This window comes from Poecilia reticulata, linkage group LG9, assembly GCF_000633615.1.
Source record: "Poecilia reticulata strain Guanapo linkage group LG9, Guppy_female_1.0+MT, whole genome shotgun sequence".
Classification (NCBI taxonomy): domain Eukaryota; kingdom Metazoa; phylum Chordata; class Actinopteri; order Cyprinodontiformes; family Poeciliidae; genus Poecilia; species Poecilia reticulata.
This window is the reverse complement of record NC_024339.1, coordinates 4,286,468-4,308,893: the sequence shown is the minus strand read 5'-3', so window position 1 is coordinate 4,308,893 and position 22,426 is coordinate 4,286,468. Positions and strand designations below refer to the sequence as shown.

At 38.7% G+C, this 22,426-nt stretch overlaps 2 protein-coding genes across 18 annotated transcripts in view; one reads left to right on the top strand and one right to left on the bottom strand.

The window, feature by feature from the left end:
- zbtb26 (zinc finger and BTB domain containing 26) overlaps positions 1–22,426 on the top strand; it is a 1,115,122-nt gene that overhangs the window by 31,743 nt on the left and 1,060,953 nt on the right. The window lies entirely within an intron of this gene.
- pdzd2 (PDZ domain containing 2) overlaps positions 1–22,426 on the bottom strand; it is a 192,590-nt gene that overhangs the window by 24,073 nt on the left and 146,091 nt on the right. For all 17 annotated transcript variants that reach the window (XM_017306570.1, XM_017306566.1, XM_008417432.2 and 14 more), the window contains 2 exons: positions 19,464–21,666; positions 898–1,015 (listed from right to left, as the gene is read on the bottom strand). In XM_017306570.1, the coding sequence (XP_017162059.1) occupies positions 898–1,015; positions 19,464–21,666 (2,321 nt within the window). The remainder of the gene's footprint in view (positions 1–897; positions 1,016–19,463; positions 21,667–22,426) is intronic.

Here is a 22,426-nt window from a genome sequence, read left to right as displayed (position 1 = left end):
AACACTGGTCGAACTGCCAGTGCGCTCCTCAGTGAGCTCATCAGAATGCCACAACTGGCCCTCTCAGCAGGATCCAGTAGCAGTAAACCAGACTGAGCGTTGTTAAAGAGCTCTTTGACTCAGCAACTAGCTGGTCACAGCTGCCAGTATTTCGAACTGAGCCCGAAGGTAAATCGGACTAGGGAATCTTCCCAGTCCGATTTACCTTCATATTTGTGTGTTTTTATCCCACATGGTCTGCTCAGTCCATCGACAACGCCATCTTTGTTTCCCTCCATGGCGCTGGGTCATGAGGCTTCTGAAGGAGTGATAGTCAGACCCACCATACCACCTGGGATTGAGTTATCTATGGAACATGGCTCTGTCTTCACCTTGGCACTGACATCATGGCCACCCAACCACTGCACAGTCGCCTGTCCTTTCTCTTCAATAGATTATCCATGGTAACATTACACCAGACTATGACTACCACACCGTGAAAGGTAAGGTTGCACTTGTAAACAGATTTTTAAATCTGTTTCAGATCTGTATAGACAGGGTAGCTGCAAAGCTTTTTCTCTCTATACATTGTAACTGATAGCAAGAATGACTGTTTATTATTACGCAGTTATTGTGGGCCACAGCCATGCCATACAGAGACAAACTCAGAAATTCTTCTTTAAATTTCCTCCACTATCTTTTCTGTCCTGCATTGTCATAAACTGCCGGGAACATCTAATTACAGAACTGCTGTAGGAAACATCACTATACAAATGCCATTGGAACAGTAACCATGGAACATGCAACCATACTTTCAAATAGGTGAACTGAGGTTGAGAGTAGCCTTTATTAGGTTTACAGGCCTCTGTCAACATAAGTTCGATCTACAGGGAACAGGTAAATTCTTCTTAACATTACCTCTGAGTGGCCCTTGGTCTCTTCCAGAAGACTCATCACATATGACTGAACAGTCTGGGAGGTAAGCAATGTTTGCAGCTTACGCTGACTTACAGGATATTTCACCAACTCCTTCAACCTGAAGAAAACAGGAATCACATTGAACAGATTTAGTATACAGTAAATTTTACATGATATTCATAAATTTTGTCTTGATGCATACATACAATAATCTGAGAAAGACCACAACAAATTTTGTTTGTTTGCTGCCATTTATAATTAATGGAAACATTGTTTTTATCACAATGCTTGATAAAAACCAGCACTGTGATAAAAACACAATGCTTGTTTTGTGTTTTTACACACAAAGTGATTCTGTGTAAATTCAGTCTGCACATCAGGCACTATGTGCCTGATGTGCAGACTGCTTTTTAAATAAAACATAGCTTTTTAAATAAAACATAAAAAGTTATGTTTTATTTAGCTTTAAATAAAGCTAAATAAAAGGCTTAATAGCCTCTGTTACTCTCAGTCCACTAAAGTTCAGTGTTCACAGACGACTCCATGACAAAGAGCTGCTCAGTCACAAAAAGGGGTGAAAAATCCCCAATCAGAAATGAACTGCTAAAAAGGGAAAAAATACTTTCTAATCACATATTTTAAAATCTACAATTTTGTTGTGTCACTTCTTAGTTATGTTCTGTTTTTTTGCCTTTGTCTTGCAAGTACATATTTCATTTAAATTTTTTGTGCTTTTTCACACCTTTCTGTTATTTTTTTGTTTCGTTTTTGCTAATATACTTGGTTGTTTTGTGTAACCTGCACAAAATAATCAACCCGTATTTTATTTTGGCGGGTCAAACTGACAGCACACTTTAAGATTCGGGTCACAGGTGACTCGGATCTCAATTGCTGTGGCTGTGGCTAGCTGCTCATCTTGGCGTCTTCTAAACATGTGGAAGAATAAGACTGGATCGAGCCTTATTAACATGGCCGAGGGATTAAATTGGGTGTTTTCTGTCGACCGCTCGACAGTGAGTCGTTGATTTACGTACTTTGTTAGTTTTTTCAGAAATAGAAATGCAGTGGCGACACGCCCACTCAATTTGTGTATTAGTGATTAAAAAATGGTCTTATTAATTAAAAGGTCATTTTCTTTTTGTTAATTTTGTGGCCGAATAGATCATATAACCTTAAAATGTTAAATAGGCCTTTTGATTTTGTAGATTCGTCCTTTTAGGATAGTTTTAGTTACTTTTCATTGATTTTTGTAGACGGCCTATAGAACTCTGGGCTTGCTTAATTTCTTGGGAGTTGCGCAACGAACTAAAAGAGAAAAACAATTGTTTATTGAAAATGATATGAAAGTCAATTAAGTTTAATTGACTCTGTCAATTAAACTTGGATACAATTTGAAAGTGCACTTTAATTTGATCTGTACCCTTGACTTGTAACTTTAATTTGGATCTGAATGTAACTTTAATTTGATCTGTAAACTTGATCGCGATCTTTAACTTGAAATTCATTTGAAAGATTCCTGAGAAATACTTGATGGAATATAGCTTTTTTTGTAATTATTGAATGTTTGGTTAATTTGGATAACAGTTTAACCCTCTTTAAATGTGAAAGCTAATTTGTTTTMTTTTTATTTATGACCTTGTTTAGGTCAGGGTTTTTTTTCCACCCCCTGTGTCAACCCAGGATGGCGAGCTACCCGGATCACCGCAGCTTTGCGGTAGGACTTAAATGAACCAAACTACTTTATGCATTCTGGATCTAATGCCTTGGATCATGGACTAAAAACAGWTGGATTATTGATTGATGGACCATTAATCACCTTGGATTCACGAATGGACTTAAAATAGAAAAAACGCTTGGGTGTCATCAGGGCTTATTGTTTTGTTTTTTGTTGTTTTTCTTCTTTGTTGTGTCTTTCGGTTATATTCATAGAAAATCACTATTATTATAAATATTATTATTATTGAATATCTTCCTAAATATATGCAAGAATATACACTTGAATACAATAACTTGAACATACTTTTTGTCTGATGGTGTTTTATTCACACACACGGGCTCCATAGCCGAACCTATCTGAGTGCCTATTATTAGACTTGGCCGTAGTCAGGCGCCTAGCCTTAATTAGCGTTACATTTGCACACCTGAAAACAACTCCATACTGCTTTCCACTCCACCTCTATTTACTTGTCTGCTCTGATGTTTGTTTTGTATATGCTAATTGGTGAAAATATGTGTATGAATTACCATGAAGATTAAAATGGGGGAGAAAAAACCCCTTCTAACACATGGAGGATGTTTTGTCAATGGGAATTTCACTGTAGAGTATCCTTGAGGATGCCATGTCATTGCTTAACCGATAGCTCACAGACATAATACATTTTCCAGAATTTTTTCCAAATCATGTAGAAACAGTAAAAATTCTACATATAATCAAAATATGAATAAACATAAGAAAAATGACAGACCTGTCTTCTATTTTAATTTTTTAATTAAAATCTCAAGTCATCCTTTACCAAAATAAAAACTACTTTGACAATTAGAGGTGTGCCAATCGATCGGCCAACAATCATGATCAGCCGATTTCCGTGAAAAAGTGTCTGATCAGTGATCACCGATCATTTTATTGTTCCCAATCAATAAAACCCGATCACAAGTATTTACTTCACAGCCGGCAGAGGCCAGTGTGCAGCACATTTCCACCTCTCCTTCACATTGTGCTGGTACGCAGCCAGATTATTTTTCCATTTTGCCAGATCACATAGTAGCATTTAAATCTAAAGCGATTAAAAGCTTTAACAGCCAGTGATCGGTCCTCATGTGTGATCAAAATCGGCAGCAAAAAACCTGATCAGAGCATTTCTAGCAACGATATGATTTCTTTGGCTACGCTCATAGAAGTCAGCCAGTGGATCTAAGGAGATCTGTGTGTCACCATACTCAGCCCTCAGTTCTTCAAAAGCCCTCTCAGGGGTTTGGTCATATAGAGGTAGGTTCAGGACTAATTTCCTGGCCTCGCCACTCAGGTAACGCACCACAGTGGAAAACCGCAGGTGTGGGAGCTCAATAGCTTCCAGGAGATATTGCATGCCCCAAATCTAATCCTACACCAGCATCCTACTGTCAGCATTACMGGTGAATACAGGAACACTTTTCACCTGGTGGGTCTGCAAGAATCCGCCGTACGCAGCCCGGCTGTGTTCGTAGAATGGATCTCTATGGTTGTGAGCTGCGTGATTCATAAATTGAGGGTTGGGCCTGTTTGGATGAACACCCCATGGACCACTGGCCGATGAATACAGTGGAGCTTGGGGCACAGTGGGAGAGCCAGCATAATTGGCGGGTTGCTGGCTCACTGGCTGATAAAGCTCTGCTGGGTGTGGATAGATGGTTGGAGCAGCAGGCTGCTGCATAATTTGGCTACCTGTCATAGCCTGAGGTGGTAGGGAAGCTGCAGACATATGCATGCCTGTCCAAAGTGTAGAAGTATACTGATTCACATAGGGTGACAGAATTGAGGTTGAGGGGGTGTGTTGTGTGTTTATTTCTCCATCATGGGGTTGGGGAACTGGGGTGTACTGTAGCTGCTGACCATGAAACTCTGTGGGTTGGTTGGTTGACTTTGGCCTCACTGCTGGTGGTTGGTTGCTGGCATCAGCTGTTGCTTCCCCTCCAGGTAGGTATGTGTGTGGCAGCCCCGGGGAGTCGGATCTATGGCTCAGTACTGGTTCAGGGGTAAGTAGGTGGCCAGATGTTGCTGCAGAGGGCATTCGCCTCATTGGGGTAACTGCATAGTCATTCATTATTTTAAAATATTTATTTTTCTAAGGTTGACAGCCAAATCAAATAAAATGTATGTTTGTATGTGTAACTCTCCCTTTTTTATATTTAATTGTGAATAAATAAATAATAAATAAATAATTGTTTGGCACAATGCACTCCCAAAATTCTAATTACACACACAAAAGAAGGATATCATCACAATATAATATTTCAAACAAAATGTAGTTCACAAACTTTTTTTTTTTTACAACAGAAGTGACACTAAAATAGTAAGTTGCAGCTCCAGCTTCACACGTTAACCCAGATTGTCATACTCGGCAAACTACCAGAATGAAACCGTTGAGTAACGGGGCTGATGGCGTTGTTGCCTAGGTGATCTTGAAGCACCATGATCCGGGTCACGGCACCAAAAATGTAACCCTGTCCGTGCGGGATGACGCCTCGCTATTCCTTACACTCTGCGTTGTTTTCTTTAATGGTTGTCGGAAGGACACTTGAGGCAGAAATCGAACACACACGGCAGTAGAGATCGTGGTTCAGACTGTTTATTCGGACCACCCGACAGAGCAGCGGCTTCACCTTCAGAATTCACAGCAAACACTGCGTGTCAGCATAAGACTCATTAACGTAGTTAATAACAGTGAGGAGCTGGCGGTCAGTATTGTTTACCTTTAGAATTCACAGCAAACACTGACCATTGTATTGCCAACGCACAGTAACAGATGCCAAGTATGGCGTTCTTCAACGGACACACGTTACCAACTTCCACAACCCAAAGAACAAATCCAGTATTCTGGTGACATGCGCTGACATATTTAAAGCACTCTTACATATACTTCAACGTACGTCTTTGGAACAACTTCAAGTAGTACTTAGCAGGCATGTGCAGAGGGGAGAGCTGGGGGTGCTTGAGCACCTGCCCTTTTTGCTCCTCTCCCCAAGTGCCCTTTTGGTCAAACTTTTATTAATTTTTTTGGTATTATTATTTCCTAAGCCCTCTTCTGACACATAAAAACATGTGCTAAAATCCTTTTTTGTACAACATAATAAGCCGGTCACCTTGTTACCTTTGACCTTTTGCCCGTGACGCATGACGCAATTGCCTCTCGCGCAGTGAGATAAGGCGGCTAACTGCGGAGCTCAACGTAGCAAACGTTCCAGATTACAGAACAGTGTTTGGTGAATTATAAAAAATAAAAAAACGTTTTTGGTGAATAAAGTGGAGTAGACTTGCTACTTGTCAGATGATGGAAGACGTTGAAGTATCATTTCTGCTTCAGCTTGGAGTCGCGGTTTAAGCAGAGAGATAATGAAATACAACAGATACTGACAGGCTTCTGCATCTGCCTTTCTCTGAAGAACTACTGAGCGGGAGGAGACAGCTACAGTAGGTGAGGAAAAACTGTTCTTATCTATCGATTCACTATTTTGATTATACAGACATTAGGCTGTTGTTGTTGTGCTATTAGCTAGCTGCTAGCTAACGACTTTGCTAGCAAAGCTAGATAACTAAAAAGCTTCTCCCCTGTATCTTTAATGATATCAGTCATTCTTTAGTATTGCTTATGCAATAGGGGCACATACGCCCGTCCAAAACCTATCATCTCCATAATGGATATATGTCCGATCTTCTAATTTCCTTTGTTGCATAATGTACATTGCATTTATTCTGGCGTTAGGTAAATGTATCTTGAAGGAGAATAACACTTWAATAAAAGTCCTACAAGGATATTTATTTAAAATTAAAAATAACTCACCCTGAATTACCATGATAGATATAATGAATGTAATAAAAGTGACATTAATGAAGAAAAACTCAACCCAGGGTCTGGTTCACAGAGTATGAAGTTAAATTTGTTTCCTAATTATGCAATGGAACAAAAAAAAAACTAACCCCAGTTAAGTAAAATAAAATTGTAATCAAAACTTTTGGAATTGTAATGATTCCTTTAAAAATAAAAAGTTTTGTTTAAAAGACTTTTTTAATTAAATAACTCTTTTTTTACCAAACAAACACACATCAAAAATCTTTTGTTGTGATTTTAGGCCCTGCTCAAGACGTCATGTGAGAATCAAAACCAAAACTGAGTCACAAACAAAAACTTAGAATAGCAAGAAAAGATTTCTGACAAGCGCCAATAAGTTTGTTTTACAAAAAAAGTTAACTTCATGAGTCAAAAATGCGTGATTTAAATTAAGAAAAAAAAATTTTTTAAGCAAAACTCAGTAGGCCTTTCTCATGGTGGTATGCATTAACAATTCAATTTTTGCTTTTGTTTTTTTCGTTTTTCTGCAGTTCAACGTTAAAGTTTGATGCAGCTCTGCTTTCCTGAATGGACCATCTTCATCTCCACTGCAGCAAACAGGCAGCTCTTTTTTATAGATTACAGTACACTTAAAGGTTGCATTGTGCCCTTGTTTATATTTTTAATAGTGTAATTCTGTTAAGACAAAATATGTCTGGTCCAGCTCTGATTTACATATCTTGCTAAATTGCAGGTTTGAGTATTGCAATACTTTCCTATAACAAAGTAGACCTGCAGAAAGAAATTACTAATAAAATATCTTACATAGGCATAGTGTTATGCTCTATATGGAGATGCTCGTTAGCTTTGATTGTATATGTCACAGTTTTGTAATTTATTATTGTTTATTAAACTCTGAAAGCTGTGTGGCTTTGTTAATATTCTGTCCTAGAATGCGGTTACATGTGCACTTTTTTGTTGTTGAGCACCTGCCCCTTTAGTGGTCTCTGTACGGCCCTGGTACTTAGTATACTTTAAGTATACTTTTTTATGTAGTATTCAAGAAAAATATTCCAAAATATTCTATATTTTGCATGTACTAATTCAGTCAAAGAATTATATTAAAAATATACATTTAATATACTTAATATATTTTAAATATACTATTATATTAGTAATGTATTTAAATTACACTTCATAATTCCTACTTTAATATTTTGTACATTACATGCATAACTACACTACAGTATTTACATTGTTTTAGGCTACAATTACAGGGAAAGACTAATTACACAAGATGTTCAAGGTAATTCAAATATTTTGTTTTATTACCGACATTTTAAAATTGTCCAATTTTACTCACAACTTTATGAACTTTACATAAAGTATCTGTTTATACATCAAAAGTGAACACAAAGAACATGAAAATTTAAGTGTGACAAAAACATGAAAGTTATTACTTTAAAGAACCAAAATTATAATTACATTGTGCTTTCTATATATTACCATTTTGTAACACTTTATTTGATGGGATGTGCATAAGACTGACATGACACTGTCATAAACATAACACCTGTCATATAATTTTTAAAGCAAATTCTCATTAAAATTGACATTATTTACTGAATGACACTTCATGACACTGTTGGTATGTTCCTAACATGAGTGAGGATCAACAACAGAACATTCCAATTCACTGCACCACTGCACCTTACAGAAACCTACAAAAAAGAACAATAGAGCAATTAAACAGAGAAAGTATTTGTATTAAAAGAGTACAGAAAAATGGCAAATAAAAAATAATACTTACATTTTCAAGACGTTGTGGACTCACCGTGTATGTGACATCATCAGAACTAATGATGATTGGGACCGGATGCCTGAGGTAGAAAAACATTTCTGGGTGTCTTCTTTGCCTGTTTATGTTAGAAGTAGAAACAAATAGTCAGCAATGTCATAGAATCAGTTGATGTTTTCAATAACTATGAAGCTGTTTTAAGTGTGGACTTAAGGAGACAAACTACCTTAAAAGCTTTCCATCCATGATCTGAACACACTGATCCTTGCAGGGTGGTGAGGGGGACTGGTGGTGCCCATCTCTAGCAGTCATCAGATGAGAGGCAGGGTTCACCCTGGACAGGTCACCAGTCCATCACTGGGCCCTGAAAGCTAACAACAAATAAAATGTGTGAAAGAGAAATGTTAGATTAACAAGGGTAAAACTTCTGTCCAGTTACCTTTAAATCAAATCATGTTTATTAAGCACTTGGTGTTGGTAACACACCAGTTTTTGTTGTTGAAAATGTAGCTAGCTCCTCATTAAAACAAAACCAAAAAAATACTTACACCATGAAGACGATGTGGAGGTTCATCCTCAGAGCTGGTTGGTGATCTGGTAGAGCCAGAGCCTCTTCTGAGACAGGAAAGTCTAGGTTTCCTAACACCTGATCTCTCTAGCTTCCTCTTTCATCTTCATTTGCATTTTGTCAGCCTTGGCTAAAATAACTGAAGTCTTAATATAATTAATTGTGTGCACACATTAAAATTGAACGGTGGCTAATAAAATCCAAAGCCAACTAAATTTTATATCTTTATGATAAATAAATAGTATAAATTCCCGGGGAAAAGAAAAAGTAAGGAGTAATAGGAGTATAATAGGAGTAAAATGCGAATGGATGATTGTTGCTGAATGAATGCTGAATAATTGGGAATGTATGTTGTCTGTTATAAGTATTTGATGGTATACCTGTAAATCTTCCTGTATATATACTGTAAAATTCTGAAATGTGCATGTTGTTGGCTTATTGAGTAACTGACTGCTTTCGGAGTGGCGTTGAGCATTAGAACTCTCATCTATTTGTGCCTCGAGGAAGACAGCAAAGAAGCCCTTCATGGCCAAACGGGACGAGGCGGTCCACCCAGAGCATACAGAGCATGCTGGACATGTGGTGACATCGTGCTGACCAGTGCCAAAATGGTGGCAACTCATTCCAAAGACGGCTGCGTGGCAGAGCGAGACCAGGTCCACCGACAGCCCCATACAATCACCAAGCAGTTCCATATAATCAGCAGGGAACTCCATACGATCCCCAAGGAGTCCAATATGATCCAAGTTCAACAAAATTCACAAGCTCAATACAATCCACCAAATTTCGGATTCTAGGGATGCCCAGAGAGCCCTAGGGTTGTCGGGAGCAAGACAATTAATCCAAATGACAGCTCCTGTTCGACTTACGACAAATGACAATGAAATAAAAATACCAATTTTGGTATCTGATCAAACACCAATAAATCTGTTGGGAAGAGATGCTCTATGCAAATTAAAAATAAAAATCTGGTGTTCTCCTCAAGGTGTGTGTGTTGAAAAAGAAGGTGTGGATCTTTAAATGTTCATGCAACAACAAGAAGCCAAAGTTTATTGGCTGGGAGACATTAATAACTCTATCGAAGAGGTAATTTCTAAATGCGGACAGTACACTCAAATTCAAATTCCAGAAGCTAAAAAAACCATCTCTAGATTATCATTGCACAATATACTATGTCATTTCAAAAAGTACAGAGTTTGAAGAACAATGGGACAAAGAAACACAATGTGAAGCGGTGAACCTTGTGTCCCAATACATCATTGTTGGGGCACAAGGAGCAGCGTTAAACGTAGAAATGAATGATTTCATTTTTCAGTGGTACAATGTTGCAGAATCTGTACCACACATAACATTGTTTGTAAATAAAAATTTTCATGCCAAAGATCTTGGACCAATGATGAAAATCGCAAAACAAATTAAATGGGAACAAACAGAAAGCCCTTTACTTTTCCAATCAGAAGATGCAACAATGATTAAAATAATAAACGAAACTACTATGACAGCAAAACCGCAGGTGGTAACAGTAGCAATTAATGACACACAACAAGCAAAAGGAAAGGATGAGTCGGATGAAAATCCATGAATGCAGGACATGTTAAAGAAAGTTCCTGAGTCAGTATGGTCAAAACATGAAACGGATGTGGGATTAGTGAAATCTGCTAACCCATTTAAAGTTGAACTGAAACCAAATGCTAAACTACCATTCTGTCCTCAATACCCATTAAAACCAGAAGCCGAAGAAGGAATCAGTAAAACCTTTGAAGGATTGTTAAAAGCAGGAGTGTTGGTAGAAATTGAAAGTCCATGCAATACTCCACTTTTTCCAGTTCTGAAAGCAGATTGGTCAAAGTATCGCCTGGTACATGACCTTCACACAATAAATGATGTAGTGGAAGACAGAACATCGGCAGAAATGCCCAACCCCCACACACTTTTAACAGCAATCCCAGCTGAAGCAAAATTTTTCACGGTAATTGATCTTTGTTCAGCATTTTTCACCATTCCCTTAGCGGAACAATATCGATACCTGTTTGCCTTTACTTACAGAGGTAAGAAGTACAGTTACACTCAATTACCAAAAGGCTTCAAATTCAGCCCATATCGGTTCAATCAAGTACTCAGACAGGACTTAGAAGGATTGGAAATAAATAGCACATTACTTCAGTTTGTTGACAACATTTTAATTGCTTCACCTACATTGGATGACTGCCATCATGATTCAATAAAAGTCCTTGAAAGACTGGCTGAAGGAGGATATAAAGTCTCCAAAGACAAATTACGGTACTGTCAGACACAGGTAGAATACCTGGGTAGACAACTCTCAGAAGGGAGCGCTGGCATATCACCTTCTCAACTAGAGGGTGTCAGCAAGGCTCCATGTCCACAAACAGTTGGAGAAATGATGACATTTCTCAGCATGACGGGTTTCAATGCTGATTGGATAGAAAGTTATGCAGAAAAAACAGCACCAGAGAACTCATGAAAGAGCCAAGTCATCAAAACCAAAATAATCTGCTAAAATGGACACTAGAAGCAAAAGTAGCATTTGAATCTTTGAAAAGTGAAATGCAGAGTGCACCTGCACTAGCAGTTCCAAACTGTGACAAACCATTCTACCTATATGTTGTAAACAAAAAAGACATGTATGTCACAGCAGTTTTGATGCAAGAAACATGTACAGGTCGAARGAAACAACCAATTGCTTATTACAGCACAAAATTGGACAATGTAGCACAAGGCTGGCCACCATGTTATCAGGGGCTAGCAGCAGTCTACCATGCTTATGAAAAAGCTTCAACCATAAGAATAGGTTATCCAGTTACAATATTAACTCACCACAAAATTGCAGAGTTAATAAACCTAGGAAAGTTTGTCGTGACACAAGCAAGAAGTTTGCAGTATATGTTACTTCTGACATATCCTGACATAACTATTCAAACATGTATCACCAACAATCCAGCAAATGTGATTCCTTTGGATTGTGATGGAGAACCACATGAGTGTGTAGCAGAAACAATGAAAAACACAAGACTCAGACCTGATTTGGAGTCCACTCCCTTGCCTGACGCAGAAAACACATACTTTGTTGACGGTTCATGTTTCAGAGATCACCTAGGAAACCATGCAGGTTTTGCAGTGGAACAACAAATAAGTGAAAATTTTGTAACCGTCAAAGCTGAAAGATGTGATCAACCATGTTCTGCACAATTCGCGGAACCTAAAGCCTTAACCGAAGCCTGTAAAATGGCTAGGTCAAAAGTCGCAAAAGTGTTCACCGATTCAGCCTATGCCCATGGTGTATGCTTTTTATTTGCCGCAATATGGAAACAAAGAGGTTTCAAAAGAGCAGACAGAACCCCAATGCAACACGAAGCATAATTGAAAGAATTGATTGCTGCCATGATGCTTCCTTCAAAGCTGGCTGTGATCAAGTGTCAAGCACATCGCAAAGGCAATGACATCGTTGTAAGAGGTAACAACATGGTAGATGAAGCTGCAAAAATGGCGTCCAAGAGCCAAATGGCCATCTTGGCACCGGTAATAGCCTTAGAACCAGTCATAACACCAGAAGATGCTACAATGAGTGAAAATGGCTTATGGAGGTCACACCAAGGCCTACTAATGGCACCTGTAGCGTTGTTAACATTATTGGTCTCAGACGCCCATGGCTTAGACCACTGTGCCCGAGGAAAAGTCTTGGAAAAATTGAAAAAACAAGGTTTCTGGTCTCCATACATGCAAGACATGGTGGACGAAATTCTAAACCGGTGTGAAATATGTGCTGAAATCAATGCTCGGAAAGGCATAAAACCAGGTATTGGACACATTCCAGTTCCAGATGGACCTTTCAAACACCTGGTGATACACTATGTAGACATGCTCAAACCAGTTCAAGGTAAAAGATACATGCTGGTGATAATCGATCGTTTCAGTCGATGGGTCGAAGCAGTACCATCAAAAACCTTAGGTTATTACATTTTTGTTATGGACGGGTTATGGACACTTCTTCATAATTGTCTTCAAGATTATGTATCAATGTTGAAGTATTAGCCATTACCATGATTTGGTCACTGTGGATCCATGATTGTATTACATTTGTGCCGTATTAGGGAATATTGGTGGTCGACCATAAGGTAATTCTTCCCTGGAAATAACACAAAAATCAACAAAAGGCCAAGAGGGTTTTTGGCCTTATACAAATGGAAGAACAATCATGGAAGCAATGTCCAATTGTGTTAATCAATGTATTGAAATTATTATATTAGTTACGGTTACTCATGAAAACAATGTTTACCCCCACTATTCATTTATTAAATTTTTAATTGACTTTCTTAAATATTTCTAAGTTTATATACAGAGTTATGTTCACAGGTAGCCATGTAAACTTAGTATAGCAATTAACAAAAACAACTGCTAAGGTTAATTAGGATTCCGCTTAAAAGCGGAATGGGGGGATTATGTCGGAGCCGAAATACCATCTATGGAGTTGTTTTTGCGATAGGATTCTTGGCAGTTCTCTAGTTCAAACTGACCTGACTCCCTTCCCTCCATTTGCATACAAAGTGCACAAATGGACTCGGAAGGAATGCGGTCTCGACAACATTAACAAATTGGTCTGTTTGGAAATTCTGAGAAGGAACAGATGTAAGTCTGTTGAAATCATGGAGTCTTATGTCCTTGTTTGGATTTCCAAAAAAGTATATTAAAGGTCGCCCAACACACACCAGAGAAAAAGCAAGTGCCTTTTCTCCATTGGTTGAAACTTTCCAATAGACACCGATGGAGACTTGAGAGTATTTAGGAAGCTGTTGTGAGACTTCGGCGGGAGATTTTTTTTGTCAAGACTATGGAAGATTTTGTGTATTGAACTGATGAAACTGTAATTCCGTGGAGTGTAATAAATCTCCGGCTCGTCTAGCAGCAAGAACTACGTCTCTGTGTATTATTTTCCTTACTTATATATTTAAGAGTAAGCCACCCTTCAATTCTTCAATAGTTGCTGCATGAGGCAGACTTCTGCCCAGGTCCCTCTTGAAAATGAGATCTGGATCTCTACGGGATTCACCTGGTTGAATAAAGAAGTTAAAAAAAGCATACTTTATTAGCCTAAATTTACACTGAGATGTAATGTAAAATATAGTGAAATTAATAATTTAAAGTAGTTAGTGAATAAAAAAAAAAATCTATTTTGCGCATATATTTTTTTGAAATATACACAAAATATATTTTAAATATACTTGAGCAAGTGTATATGTACACTTGGTCAAATATATATTTTGTTCACTTAAAGTATACTTTTAAGATATTAAAAGTGTATTTTGGTACAATTATGTTTAAGTGTTTAAAGTTAAACTAATTTCGAAATTGGTACAAGTATACTTTCAGTATACTTCAGATTTGTTTATAGGTAGTACACTTAATATTTAGTATACTTAAAGTGTACTTTCAAATAAGTATATTTGAAATATACTAAAATATACTTTTTTCACTTGGACATGCCACGAGAATTTAGCTGACCATATTTTCCGTGTTTTATTTCCATCATTATTGTTACACTTGGTGTTCATATGTGTGTGATAGACATGTCTATCGGACATTTATAGAAATTCGGAACAAATCGCGTCACGCGACTTTTAACAGCCAAATACCTGAAGACTTCATATTTTACGGGATGGGTGGCAAGCCTAATTAAAGGTGTGAAAATCCATCGGCCACCGAAAAAGTGCATGACCGGTGGTCACCGATCACTCTCTTTGTTGCCTTTCTTCAAAACTGATCACGTTTATCTCACTTCGCAGCTTATCACAGTGCGAAAGCGCGCCAACAAATTCTGTCATGTGGAACTATAAGCCGAGAGTGAATGGACCATACCAAGCTCCGCCCAGAAACGCCCCTCGAAAGTCCCACGTGACTACATGTCTCACAAGCAAAGCCTCGCCGTGCTTAGCTTCTATGTGTAAACATGGCATTTTTCATTTTGACTGACTCTCTGCAGAGTATTTCTGAGTCGATTAGTTTAGCATTTCTGCCGGATTTTCACTAAATATCAGCCATGACAATGGACAGGGGAACCAACAAGTTCATGTCATCTTTTTTGGACGACATCAAGGTGTTTTAGCCACGCGATGCCTCCAACATCGTGCGCGTTACAGCGAAAAGCTACCGGTCGATGAGGAAAACAGCACCCTCAGTATAAATATAGCTGTGGACAAGATTACTGATGCCTATTGTTCTTGCAAGGCTGGGTAAGTCGGACATTCATGGTTTAGAGCAGTAGTCCCCAAACTACGGCCCGAGGGCCGCATCCGGCCTACCTGCACATTTGGTCCGGCCCCCTGAATATTACCAGAGAGCATTTAGATTTTTTTTTCATATTCCGGATTACAAGCTGTTTATATGTGGATTTTTCTTCAACCACCAGGGGGCTCTTTAGCAGGAAATGAATCATTGGAAGTCTGGTTACTTGCCCGCCAACATTGAGCCCACAAACAGCAAAATGAGTAAGAAACAGATCAGATGTCTTTGGAAAGTTTCTTTGCAAAGGGGAAAGGCCAAGAGAAGAGACAGGAGAATGGATTTATCCTGGACTGGTAGGTGATTCCCACATTACAAGCCCGCTCTGCATAACATGCGGCGACCAAGCTTCAAGCTGCTTTGCCATGTAGAGTCCAAGCAGGCTGTGCTCAAGCAACACAGCTCGGGTGTCGTTGTCTCTCATCACTCCCAGATGGAACCGTATCGTTGCAGAGAAACAAGCTCAGTGCTCCCGTTAGTCATTATTGTGAGTTAAAATTTTCATGAAAGTAAAATGTTAGTTTTTGTGGCGCTTCTGTATATTATTTTGAAGGGATATATAAACGTTACCATAGCGACCAGAGTCAGAGCATTTGGGCAGCGGTCAAGAGGAGAGGAGTAGAGCTTGTGAGTCTTAAGTCTGGTTTAGRCGRCAAGATTTAAGAATTGTCGGCCGATTCTCCAAACCTCTGTGACCACAGAGCTGATAAAAGTACAGGTTCGATCGGTTCGTGTTCAGCCACACGGCACGAACCGATTCCAGTCACAAACATCCCGATTCCAGTGGATAATCCAGTAAAACCCCCCAACATAGCGGGAATTTAGAATAAGCAAACACGGATGATGATGTAGAAGCAACAGTGATAGTTTGTGGAGTCATTTTAAGAGATAAAAGATGTAATAATAAGAAAAGGCGGTGGATAAAAGACGACGGGAGCAACCGCTCTATTTGCTGCACTATGATTTGGAGGTGAATATGTTTTTTCATAGTTAACATTTTTAACTGAATAAACATAATAATGACCTTTAGATTTAATAATAAACATTTCCACATATCATCTCCGATATCCACCGGACTCTCAGTTGCGCGATGTCAGCTGTTTGGGATTCCCCTGTGTTCTTACGTCACTGCGCTTTTAGATTGGCTACCTGTCACATTCAACAGGTCGTATTCTCGTTCCCAGTCAGGAAAAACCCCACAGGCTGCGATAAAAGGGCCAAGACAACCCAAATAGGGCATATTCAGCATTTAGTGGGAACACCAACATGCAGAAGCCTTATCTGACTGTTCATCCCCCTTCCCCTCCCCCTCTGCCGGGCCGCAACAAAATTTCCAAGTCTTGACCGGTCCGCGGCAATAAACAGGTTGGGACCACTGATTTAGCACATACTAGTAGCAACACGAAGGATCAGCACTTTTACTGTTACAGTTACCGTTTGGAAACTATCGTAATCAGTTCTGTTAAATTTAATCTTGGCAACTTTTTTCTTTTTCGACCATAATAAATGTGATATTCAATTGACCTGTTATGACTCAAATTTTGGGTATCCGCCCCCCTCTACTGCTGCTGCTGCATTGTTGTGGAAAACCTAGAGCGGCAGAGATATCTGAGGGTTAGATGTTTATGTTTACTGGTTTAAAAAAAAAAAAAAACTTTGGTATTGTGACTTATAGTCCGGTGCGGCTGATAGTTCGGAAAATACGGACTATAATCTTTCCTGGGTTTTTTTCTGTGAAGAACCCAGAGAGGATTGCTTGGTTATTATTTATTTCATTAATAGTGTTATTATTTATTTCCTGACTTGTTCTGTGAAGAACCCAGAGAGCGTTATTTGATTGTGCTTTCTGGAAAACAATATATTTTTACATTTAGGCACTCCTGCAATCGTCACACTTTTTATGTTACAAACTGACTCTGGCCCAACCCCAGAGAAGGGAAAAGTTATGTGGCCCTCACAGGAAAAAGTTTGGGGACCACTAGTTTAGAAGGTTCGAATGTGCCTAGGTCTTATTCACGGTACTCGGTGCTAGCGTGGCTAACACGATTACAGTTTAGTAAAAAGCCTTTTCAGGTAAAATAAAATCTTTAATGTATGTCAGATATGGTACACATTGCATATTGATCTGTTCAGCTAACGTAAGACTAACTCACAAGCTTCAAGGTGGAGAAGTTGTATCTGTACTGCCATTATGCTGTACTTGGCTAAAAGGTTTTCATAATGGATGTGTTTATTATTGACTTTCTTTTTTTCATTCACTAAACACAAAGAAAGCAAAGCAAAAATACTTCTTATTGATCCTACTACGGTTGAGCTGCAAATGCGGTCGTGCACAAGCTTTAATCCAAGCAAGACATTCCGTTTCAGATTTTGGAAATCTGTGAATTTTAGTTCCACAAACMCGATCAGGATMCCTGACATCGCCTGTACAGATACCCCACTGACGGTGGAGAACCATTCTTTTTCGAGTTCTGACGCAAAAACTTTCTGCCGGTCTGCTAGTCCACAATGTACATTAGCATGTATTTACTACAGTAGCTTCCATTTGTGAGACGGTCAAGCACGTGGTAGCTGCGCTGTGACGTAAAATGGGCATTACCCAATGAAACGCGGCCCCTGTGGTAAGGTTCATGGGGACGTTTGCGTGTTGCGGCGCAATTACCTTGTGACTGAAGCATGTCAAAATACATCAACACAACAAATGGAATATGGCATTTATAAAACAAGCACTTGACAGAGTTTGGATATATCGAGGCTCAATAAAAGACAAAAAAGTCTTTTATTTTTCCATTTCTCCAGATAACGGGGCGGAGCGGCCAGATAGCAGGTACAGCACCGCACAACTATCAACACTCACCCGGATTAGCATCATGGTCAGAAAGCTAAACAAATAACCCGAAAAATAATTTAAGTTTTTGAGCTGTTCGTGTAAGAGCCTGGGTTCTGCTCTTGCTGTTGGACAGCTGCTACTCACTACTGGTAGTAGTAATATTTTACAGGCGTAGTGCTGCTCAACCTCCACCAGACAGTGAACTCTCGCACAGAACGTCTGCTTAAAGCTGCATGTAACTTAAAAAAAAGATTTTAGATATGTATTAAAATATGTCTATTATGTCTAAATTAGGTTAATTTATTGCCAGATAATTTTTCCATTTCGCCAGATAACATAGTATCATAGTAGCCTACCTAAAGCAAAAAATTAATTCCAGGCGATCGGCAGAGATCGGTCTCATGGATGATTGATATCGGAATCGGCAGCAAAAAACCTGGTCAGAGCATCCCCACAGCCTACAATTAAAAAAATATCTACAAAAATCTGTTCGATTGTAAAAGCAATCTGACCCTTCACGTCAAAGTAAGAACGAAAAGGCAGCTTAACAAAAACTGAGGAAGAATGAGCAACAGTTGCAAAATGCTTTCTAAAATTCTTTATCAAACCTGCTCAGAAATCTCACTATAAGAGAAATCCTGCTACTTGCTAAAAAATGCGGAAATAAAAATGCAAACCATTACCATGTTTTTTTGACACTGTTTGGTCATTAAAGATTACTGGAAAGAGATAAGTATTGCCCTGCAACATATTTTAAAGCGGAACATTCCTTTAGAGAGCAAGCTTATGTATTTTGGTATACCTCAAGGAATTTCAAAAAGAAGCATATCTAATGTCAGTTTTATTACTGGATTGATATAACATTTGACATATGTAAAATGCAAACAAAACAGCCCCTCTCAATCAAAAGACAGAATATTTTAGTTTATAGTGATGTCTATGTATCACTCAGAAGATTTGAATTAATTTTGGAGACTAAGCATGATGAAACCACTCTGTTAAGCTACTCTCTACAGTATAAAAGAGAGCAGCAGTTGATAAAGTGTAGTATATACACTTTATCATTATTTAATATTATGTTTTTGTCCGTTTATTTTTATTTCTTTCTTTGTATTTTTTTTAATAATTATTTTTCTTTTAGATTATTCTATTTTTCATTTCAATGGTTGTAATCTGTCTCTGAGATATAGTGTTGTAATGGTTGTTTTATTTATCATAATTATCTACTTCTTTTCTTCTTAAATATTGAAATTGGCATTGTGATATTGTATGTGTTTTGTAAAATGTGCTTCCTTGAAAATCAATAAAGAAAAAATACAATAAAAAATACTAGAAATTGCACATGAACTTGTTTTATTTTTCTCTGTCTACATAACTTTATTGTTACATTTTGGTGTTTATATGTTATAAATCTTTTAAAGTAATCATGGCCTGTGTAACTTGTAGCAGAACTGACAACTTTGTTCATTTATGCATTGGCCTTTATTTCTGGTCATGGTGTCTGAAACACTAACCAATTCTAAATTAAATAGTTTAGAATTAAGTTCTCACCTGATAGACCAGCCAGGCCGTCTGGTGTCTGGAGATCCCTGAGGAGTGTCCTCAGAAGTCGCATCATCACCACTGCTAAACATTGCAGCTGGTGAGAAGCAGTCAGTCATGTTGGCTTTTGGAGCAACAGTTAAGCAGATGCTGGGATCATTTGTATTACCAGCTGTGGTATTTCCTCCACTGAAGTCATCGGTGCATAGTTTTTCTAAATTGGGCATACTGAGAGCCCTAGACTGATGCACCATCCTGGTGGGAAGTCTGCCATGTTTCCTTCGCAGCACCACAGGGTTGTGTGATATGGTACCACCTGGGGCGTTCTGATTTTCATTTCCTGCAGATTTTCTCAGAGGTGGGGAGAGGGGTGCTACTGATGTCAAACAGTTGTTGTAAGAGCTGTTATTTCTTTGGTGGCCACGCCAGTCAACAGAGTTAACCGAGTTCATATATCCAGAGATTCTCTGGTTAAGTGAGGATGCATATGCTACTGCAAAGGAATGAACATCACTGCTTTTAGCCACAGGTTTATCCAAGTTGGCAAGGCTTTCATAGGACTTTATTTTATGTCGAACAGAAAAAGGCTTGTAGCCTGCAGACAGGGTGACATCCTTGGATAAGCCCCACATGGTTTGACAGTTTGGTCTAGATGTGCTGAATTTCAGGGTCTCTTCTGACACCAAAACTTGACTTGGTTTCGGGTCATCCGCTGTGGTTAGCTGAGCTTTTTCAGTGTAATCAAAGATTTCACTTTTGGTCATGCCATTAGTTATTTCAACCCTGGAAATGGGAGAAAGCTTAGATGCTAATCTTGCATATGTTTTGATTTTAAAGTCTTTATTGGGTTTTGAAGTTGTTTCTTTATTATATTTAAATAGTGGTGATATGAGACCAGGCGCTGGAGAAAACTGAAGTTCTATGAATGTCCTCTGGGTAATAGAGGGGCATGGCTGCTCTAGTGATAATACTGGTGATTTGGAACAAGAAATTATATTTTTTTCTTTGGCACATTGTACAGTTTGAATGGTGCTTCCAGAGAGTCCATGCTGAGCTGCACTGTGCATTCTGTCACTGACTCTGGATAATTCATGGCAAATGTTCACATCCAGCTGCTTGTTTGAATTCAAGAAGCTGGACACGATTGCGGTTGGTTGAAATTTGGTAAACTCTTTCAAGGCAATATTTGTGTCCAAAGATATGAGGTTTTCACTTCTGAATGCTTTCGGTTGAGGTTCTTCCTGTGCAAAACTGATACTTTGAATAGTTAACGCATTTAATTTTGGAGGGCCAGCTGCCAGTTGATCAACTTTCTCACTTTCTGCAGGACAGTCCGAGTCATTAAGTGGCTTTAAATCAGACGTGTTCTTAAAAATGAACATAGCCTCTGGGTTTAAATCTGCTTTATCTTTCAAGACGTGATTATTAAAGTCAGAATCTCCAGAATGTGATACACCACTGGAATCTGAAGTCTTGGATTCAGGGGAAGAAGTGTGTGTACTCAGATTCCCACAAAGGTTTGAGGACTGTGATTCATCTCCAGAAACACCTGAAGGAACCTGAGTGATACCAGAGTCTTCCTGGGAGAGGCTTATTTGTGTGAGGCAAGTGTTCATTTGGGTACAGTTAATGGGGCTCTCTCTAGCTGGTCCATGTCCTGTCTTGGTGAATACATAGCATGATGGCTCTACAAAGGTGGGATCTGATATTTCATAAAGCTCAGAGTGCAGACATGCAACAGTAGAGCTATTTTCATCTGATGGTAATTTAGACAAAGCCTGATCTGGATCTCTCAAACATTCTGAAGTAGTCTCAACAGCTACTTCACTTCCCAGTCTATTGTTGTCAGGGACAGATTCACTCACTGAAGCACCTGTGTTTTTTTTTGTACACACATTTTTGGAAACATTATGTTGAACACAGATGCTGGCATCCTCCAGCTGGGCTGCAGAATGTTTGCACGAGGTAAATGAGTCAGAGAATATTTTACAAGGGGATTTGTATTCATCTAAAGAAATCCTGCCTTCAGATGAGACATCAATTATTTTTGTGATGGCTGGTTGAAATTCCCTTCCAGTTTGGGTTGAACTCTTGGATTCTCCTGAGTTTCTCCATGTAGCCATAGCAGGTGTGTCCTGCACAGACTGGGTAGGGTTCCATCTTGTAACTTCATCACTTGCTCTGGGTGATGTTCTGGACAGCCGTTCTACAACTGAGATCAACAAGGAAAAAGCACCTGAGTCAGAACAATCAATCAACAGTTGAAACCATACGTATATATACAAAAGACACATTTTTCTCACAGTCTGAAGTTAAATCAGACCAACCTTCTCTTGTGTCAGTTTTCAAAAATTATTTTCATTTGCTAAATGCCACAACAATGATAGAAACACAGGTCTTCCTACAGCTGATGTAACAAAATAATCAGTTACAGAACTACATCATAGAGCTAGAGCAAAAGAAAGAAATTGTATTCACTCTTATCACAGGGTGGATTGAAGATGGATGTAAATAACAATAGAATAATAAATTATGCTTTTCCAACAGCTAAAGCAAGAAAGGTTAAAACACTAATGACTAAATTTGTTTCTTATAGGAGGATCTCCCCGCAAAGAAAATACATTTTGTGTGGGGATGGATGACAATTGGATCTGAGACAGAAACCATGATGACTACAGACTAAAACTGAAGACTGACATGAACTTTATGGATACAACAATGACCAAGGTTTTTAGACGCTACAGACCTGATGTAATAAACCTGAGTGAAGTTGGCCCCCCCACCTTCTTCAAATCAGACAAAATTGGTGTCAAACGTTTGTGCTACGTTTGTGCTGGTTTGTGCAGCAAAAATTTTTGTTTGTGCCGCTATCATTTTAAAGATATAAAGAAATGTTTCTAGAGGTCATCCAAGGTCAACCCCCCACCCACCTTCTTCAAACCAGACAAAATGGGTGTCAATCAACTCGGCTA